We start from the raw sequence: 6,514 nt of genomic DNA, 5'->3' as shown, positions 1-6,514 counted from the left end.
CAAGGAGGGCGGAAGGAAGAGTTCGTCCTCAGGGGATCCCTTCCGGCGGATCAGGAGCTCTACTCGTGGCTGGGCCAGAGGCCGGCTCGGCCCACCAGACCGGGCTTGTCTTTCACTTCTCGCCCTTAAGTGGCCTTTTAGATTTTCAGAGAAATCTGAAAGCACGAAACTAGAAACAGACCTGAGTATGGGGGCATTGGTGGTGAGGCGCAGGGCGCCACCGCCTCCTGATTGGCCAACTTTGGAAATTCTCCCCGTTCATTGGCTATCCATCGGGGAGAAGGCGGACCCAATTGGGCGAACGGCCTCCTGGGGCGTGTAGTTCGAGGGCTTGTTGCGGCGCATGCGCCGTGTTGTTTCCCGGCGAGCCCCGCGCAAACTTCCGGCTCAGGGACCTGGCGGCGGAACTAGGAACCCTGGGCGGTTGTGGGCGGTGTGTAGCCCGGGGGCGGGACCCGCGACGCGGGCCTCCGAGCTCCGAGATCGACGTCGGGGCTCCGGGCGGCCGGGGTCGGCGTCCCGAGACGGAGGCCGAAGGGGGCGCGTGCCTCTGGGAAGTGCCGGGGGTGGGGACGCGCCTGTGTCCACTACCCGCCCGCTCCCTCTCAGCTGCGCGCAGGCGAGGCCGCCGGGGTCGGAGCGCAGGGCTCCGACCAGGTCCGCCTTCTCGCCCGCCGCGTCCTGCGAGCGACCCTGGTGAGTCCCTGGCCCTCTCCGAGCGCAGCCTTCTCCATGGTCACTGGAGGATGAGGATGGAGCGCGTACCTTTCAGGGGCGTTGCGAGGAGTGTAAGAACAAAGTAAATAAAGTGCTTAGTGTGTAGTAGAGGACTGGAAACGACGTGAATCTCTTACTGGAGCGCATTCGTACCGTGGAATCTCGCAGAGCGGCTAACGAAGAAGCATTGTTAGGTGGAAAAGCAAGTTGCGAAATAGTATGTGCAGTAAGACCTCGTTTATGTAAACACCCTCCCCCCCCCCACACACACACTTGGTTTTCCCCGTTTCTATAGATACCTTTTCAGTAGATGGACAGGGGAAAGTCTGGGAGGTCATATGTTATGCTGTTGATGGGAGGGTGCAACTGAATTACGGGAGTTTCTCTTTTATGTGTTTCTGTATTGTTTAAATCTCCGTCCCCCCTTTATTTCGATGGTCTGTGTCACATTTTCTTGTTAGGAGAGCAATTAAGGAAATTTTCAAAATCCATACTTTTCAGGAGTATTGTAAGAGTAGTGATGTAAGGGATAAATTTGTGTCATTCATTCATACGTACCTGCGGATAAATGGCTTAGACAGGTGTCTCTGTGAGCTCTTCGCTGGCACCCAAAGTCTGGGATGTGTTTTGGAATTCGGAAATTTTCAAATTTGAGAACGATAATACAGTACACATGGTATATCAAGTGACCCCACCAACAAAATTTGCAGCAATAGATAATAATCAAACGTATTAATTACATTTTTTCTCACGGTGTAGGACACCTACAGAAATACACATGGTTCGTACAGCTTGATGAATATTTACAAACTGAATCCATACAAAAATGTTTTTGCTGTAAAACATATGAACATTTCCATTTAGTGAGATAAATGGAGACTATAAATACGCTCATATCAGTAGGCCTGATACTCCAGGGAGTAAAAGCCTGGGAGCTTGGGATTTCAGAGCTGAGGATAAGGAGCTATGGACCTGTTTGGGCAGAAAAAAGAGAGTCACAGGAGCAAGGAGATCAAGGACAGCTGAAAAAAGATTTCAAGGCCAGGAAAGGCCAGGAGCAGGCTGGTGTTTGCTCATGAACTGCCTCCCTCCTCCTTTTTGCTCTTTCCCCAGGAGTCCTCGTCCAGATGCCCACCCGGCTGCCACAGGAGATTCCTCTGGGAGACTGAGGGGCAGGCTCGCAGGCCCAGATTGAGGCCAACCAGTCCTTAGGCCAGGGGAATGGCAGCACCCCCAGAGCCTCAGGATGAGGCTCCTGGGGAGGGAGAAGGGCTGCTGATCGTAAAGGTAGAAGATTCCTCGTGGGAGCAGGACTCCGCCCCGCAAGAAGACAGCAGGGATTCTGAGGCCTGCCGCCAGCGCTTTCGGCATTTTTGCTACAGGGACGTGGGCGGGCCCCACGAGGCCTTCAGCCAGCTCTGGGAGCTCTGCTGCCGCTGGCTGCGGCCTGAGCTGCACACCAAGGAGCAGATCCTGGAGCTGCTGGTGCTGGAGCAGTTCCTGAGCGTGCTGCCCGGAGGCGTCCAGGACTGGGTGCGCGAGCGGTGTCCCGGCAGTGGGGAGGAGGCCGTCGCCTTGGTGGAGGTCCTGCAGAAGCAGCCGGCGAAAGCGTGGCCACAGGTGAGGGGCCCCTCCCACACCCGGGGCCCCTGGATGGCTCCTGGCTGAAGGGAGGTGGCCGTCTCCTCTCTTAGAGGAAGTCCTCCCTGGAAACGAGTCCTCCAGGGGTGGTAGGGATGCGGGGCCAGAGGGAGCATCCGCAGGAGTACATCATAACAGGTGTTGCGGTTCTGAAAGACACTGTCCAAATGAGTCGTTTAGTTTTGGTGGCTTTGGAGGGCGGCGGCAGGATCAAAGTGGGCGTGTTCCAGGAAGGCAGATGTTAGCTCCACACAGACTCTGCAAATGTTCATCCGTGTTCAGCTGTCGGCCGGGCCCTGGGGGTACAGTGATATGTGTCATGACAGCACCAGAGTGGGTGTGAGAAGCTAGCTGTCCGTGTGAACCCTGCTGTCTGGGGGGTGTTCGATTTTGACCCTTGGGGAGGTGCTAATGAGTGGCTGGGGTGTGGGGCTCGCCCTTGGCCTGGAGATCTGCCCCCACATCCCCTTAGTAAGTGGCTCTGTGATTTTGGCTTTTGGGGGCTGTTCTTGCCTCATGCTTGATCGGGGAGTGCCCTCGGGCACACAGAACATTCTCCTCTGGATTTTCCCGGGACCCATATTGATCTCCTTCCCCACGCCCCTTCCTCCTGAGGGACGTGTCCTGTGTCTCCTTCCCAGGGATTAAGCTCTGTCTCCCCCGTCTGATCTCGGTGCTGATGAGCATGTTGTGGTTCCTGCACAGGAAGTGCCCTCAGAGGAGGTGGAACCCGAGGCCACAGTCCAGGGACCCCCGGCCAAGGGGCTTCCCGTGAAAGTGGGGGCACGAAGCTGGCCACCTGTACTCTGGGAGCAGCACAGCCATGGCGGTGAGTAAGCTTGTGGGCCACAGGTGGCTGGGCAGGGGCCTGGCTCCTTCCCGCTTGTTGCCTTGAGGGTAGCGGGAAGGTTATTTCTGTTCTAAGGAGCCTAGGAAAGGGTGCTTGTGTGTGTGTGTACGTGTGCGAGATCTGGCCCCTGGCCTGGGCTGGCCTCTCTGAGGGTCTCTTCTTTTCTTCAGCCCAGCTGCCTGCTCTTAAAGAGGGGAGTGGCGGAGAGAACACCGGCACCAGCTTTGCCTCTGATGTCCACGTGAGTTACTAGTCCCTGTGTCCCCTCTGAGGCCCTCTGTGCTGTCACGTCCCTAAAAGGAGCCTCGTCTTCTCATCAAGACCTCTTCTTCCATCTTGGTCCTGTCTGGACCTGTCCTGTTCCCCATCCCAGCCCCCATCTTGTCCCCACCCATGGCTTGCCTGGGGAGCCCTGAGCGGCAGTGCCGAGCCAGGTTTTCTCACCTCACTCCAGGGACCTGTGACGTTTGGAGATGTTCCCTTCTATTTCTCCCGGGAAGAATGGGGGTCCTTGGACCCTGCTCAGAGGGATCTCTTCTGGGACATAAAGCGGGAAAACTCCCGGAATGTTGCCCTGGGTAAGCAGCGGGTGCAGCCAGGATCCCTGGGGTCCTTGGCTCTTCTGAACTGGAGGCAGCACCCTTCCTAGGGGGCCAGCGCTGGATGGTTGGCCCAAGCAGGCCACGCACTCCTGTATGTCCCGCTGGAATCCTCAGTTTTCCCACACCAGTCTTCGAGCTGGCTCGAAAGTGGGCTTTTCCTGGGTCTTTCCAAGAGCACTGGGTGATTTCTTATTTGTGTTAATGTTCGTTTTTGTTTGCCTGTGAGGGTGTGTTACCATGTGAGGCGTGCTTGCAACGTGCCCACACTGTGCTGAGCTCTCATACGGGCATTTTCCTGTGATTCTCACAGCCTGGTGCGTAGAAGTGTTGTCCCGGCTCCCACACAAGGGATCTGAGACTCAGGCCAAGGGACTCTGAAGTAGTTGTGAGGTCCCCTCGCCTGCCCCACGAAGAGGTGCTGACAGTGAAAGCAGCTGCCGGACGTGTGCCAACGCCTGGGCCCCGCCCTTCAGGGGCCACCCTCCTGGGGCCCCTCTCCAAGCTAGAGGCTGTCTGAGCACTGTCTGGGGATCATCTCATTTAATCCACATGACCCCATGGGAAGACGAGGATCACTCCCTATTGAACTCTGTTCTCGAGTCAAGGGACAAAAGCTGGTGGGGTGAGAGCGGCCACATAGGCCGAACCCGTGTGGTTCCTCAGTTTCTGGTAAGAAGCCCTGAGAGCTTGGATAATTTGCAAACTACCTAAATCGATTCATTTCTAGAGTTTGCAAAGCCAGGGTTCAGACCGTGGGACACCGGGCCCCAGTGCGGACACGGGGGTGGAAAAGTCAGGGGTGTGATCGGGAAGTGTCTCTGCAGGCAGATCAGCCCAGCCGGCCTCCTTCCTTGCCTCTGCCTCCGAAGTGTTTCTCCGCGGGCATTTTATCAGGCCCCTATTTTATGGGCGAGGAAACTGAGGCTTGGGTCTCTGTAGCCCAGGGCTTTCTGATTCTGACTCCCGTTTCTGCCTCGCCCCAGCTCTGGTCCCAGAACCCAGTGGAACCGAAGAGGCCGCCCCCTCTCGGCTTGCAGGCTTGGGGCCCGAGAGCCAAAGCAAGCAGTCCCGGCTGGAGGAGGCCGCCGCGGCGCTCCAGGGCCAGGCCGGCGGTGGCGGGGGCCGTGGCGGCGACGTGACTGTGTCCTGGAGCCCCGAGGAGGCCGAGACGTGGCGGGGCGAGGCCCGGCCGGGGGCTCCCCTGGGGCGGGCCGCGGGGGCGCGGAGGGGGCGGCCGCCCACGCGCCGGCGGCAGTTCCGGGACCTGGCGGCCGAGAAGCCGCACAGCTGCGGCCAGTGCGGCAAGCGCTTCCGCTGGGGCTCGGACCTGGCGCGCCACCAGCGCACGCACACGGGCGAGAAGCCGCACAAGTGCCAGGAGTGCGAGAAGAGCTTCCGCAGCTCCTCGGACCTGGTGCGCCACCAGGGCGTGCACACGGGCCAGAAGCCCTTCTCGTGCGCCCAGTGCGGCAAGAGCTTCAGCCGCAGCGCCTACCTGGCCGACCACCAGCGCATCCACACCGGCGAGAAGCCCTTCGGCTGCAGTGACTGCGGCAAGAGCTTCTCGCTGCGCTCCTACCTGCTGGACCACCGGCGCGTGCACACGGGCGAGCGGCCCTTCGGCTGCGGCGAGTGCGACAAGAGCTTCAAGCAGCGCGCCCACCTCATCGCCCACCAGAGCCTGCACGCCAAGATGGCCCAGCCCGTGGGCTGAGGGCTGGCGGGGGCCGCGTGGCCCAGCCGGGGACGGGGCGGTGTCTCCCCCCCACTCCGGGCTTCTCCACCCGTGGGCGTGGGCGGCCACCATCCCTGCGCCCCTGCTCGGCCCCTGGGCCTGGCCGACACTCCCGGGGAATGGAAATCCCCTGTCTGTCACCTCCTGGCCATTCCCTGTCTTGCCCCTGGGGTTTCTCTTGCCCCTCTGGCTTCCTGAAGCCCCAGCACATTCCCGGCCCCTGGCCTGGTGGGGGGTGGGGGCGGAAGGCCAGGGTGTCAGGGATGTGTGAGGACATCGTCCGCAGGGCTCTGGGTCCCCGCCCCCCAGCCTTGTTTGCCCTGTGGCTCGTGTTCCCTGCACCCTGCTGGGGCCCTGGGCCTGGCCCTCTGCCCTGCCAAGCTGTGCCTTCCGGTGGGTGCAGAGGACAAGCCTTGACCCACAGGGTGCTGCCAGGCTCTGGGAGGGACAGCCCAGACCTGTGAGGATCTGGGTCCCCGGCGTGGCCGCAGGGGCTTTTGGCCCTACACCCCCTCCCGCGGCCAGGCCCTGAACACTGCCTGTCCAGAGGTGGGGAACTGCCCGCCTCTGCACTTGGCTGACTTGCCCCCAGTGAGTCCCTGAGGGCCACCCCCTGCCAATCTAGTGAGGGTGGTGGTGGCTTCAGGGACAGGAGGCTGACAGTATAGACAAGGACGGGGCCTGTGGAGGCTGGCTGCTCCCCGCTGCTCCCCTCTCCAGAGGTGTGGGCTTTGTAATACTTAACACTAGCACTCTGTCAGCACTTGATGCTGACTCCTTAAGCACTGCATTCCACAGCACCACCTGCATTGTCTGCAGATTGGCATTCCCAGGGACAGACCACAGGCTCTCTAAAGGAGCTGGGCCCTGCTGTTCTCAAAAGGGCAGCAGAGGACTTTGAATAAATGTGGAAACTTCCTCCAGACTGTTCTGTTGTTTATGTGGTTGCTAGGGGTGGGGGGGACCTGG

General features: G+C 59.9%; 1 protein-coding gene across 2 annotated transcripts; it reads left to right on the top strand.

Moving 5' to 3' along the window:
- The first annotated feature begins 393 nt into the window (after positions 1-393).
- ZNF213 (zinc finger protein 213) lies at positions 394-6,463 on the top strand. Of its 2 annotated transcripts, none has more exons than XM_086692195.1 (6): positions 394-934; positions 1,831-2,337; positions 3,064-3,187; positions 3,379-3,449; positions 3,663-3,786; positions 4,794-6,463. In XM_086692195.1, exons 2-6 carry the CDS (start codon positions 1,939-1,941, stop codon positions 5,522-5,524), a joined length of 1,449 nt encoding a protein of 482 aa, XP_086548321.1. In that variant the 5' UTR covers positions 394-934; positions 1,831-1,938; the 3' UTR covers positions 5,525-6,463. The 2 variants fall into 2 exon arrangements, with proteins under 2 accessions (XP_086548321.1, XP_086548320.1); XM_086692194.1 differs by having other exon boundaries at positions 395-696.
- The last annotated feature ends 51 nt before the right edge of the window (positions 6,464-6,514 follow it).

Source organism: Puma concolor, chromosome E3 (genome assembly GCF_028749965.1).
Source record: "Puma concolor isolate L17-30 chromosome E3, mPumCon1.1.hap2, whole genome shotgun sequence".
Classification (NCBI taxonomy): Eukaryota; Metazoa; Chordata; class Mammalia; order Carnivora; family Felidae; genus Puma; species Puma concolor.
The sequence above is the reverse complement of the archived record's forward strand: the minus strand, read 5'-3'. Positions and strand labels throughout refer to the sequence as shown.

What these genes read in the sequence shown, in the direction of transcription:
- ZNF213 (XM_086692195.1), top strand. Translation starts at nt 1,939, where the DNA reads ATGGCAGCACCCCCAGAGCCTCAGGATGAGGCTCCTGGGGAGGGAGAA. An exon ending in CGGCGAAAGCGTGGCCACAG is followed by an intron (nt 2,338 to 3,063) that starts GTGAGGGGCCCC and finishes GTTCCTGCACAG; the next exon opens with GAAGTGCCCTCAGAGGAGGT. An exon ending in CTCCCGGAATGTTGCCCTGG is followed by an intron (nt 3,787 to 4,793) that starts GTAAGCAGCGGG and finishes GCCTCGCCCCAG; the next exon opens with CTCTGGTCCCAGAACCCAGT.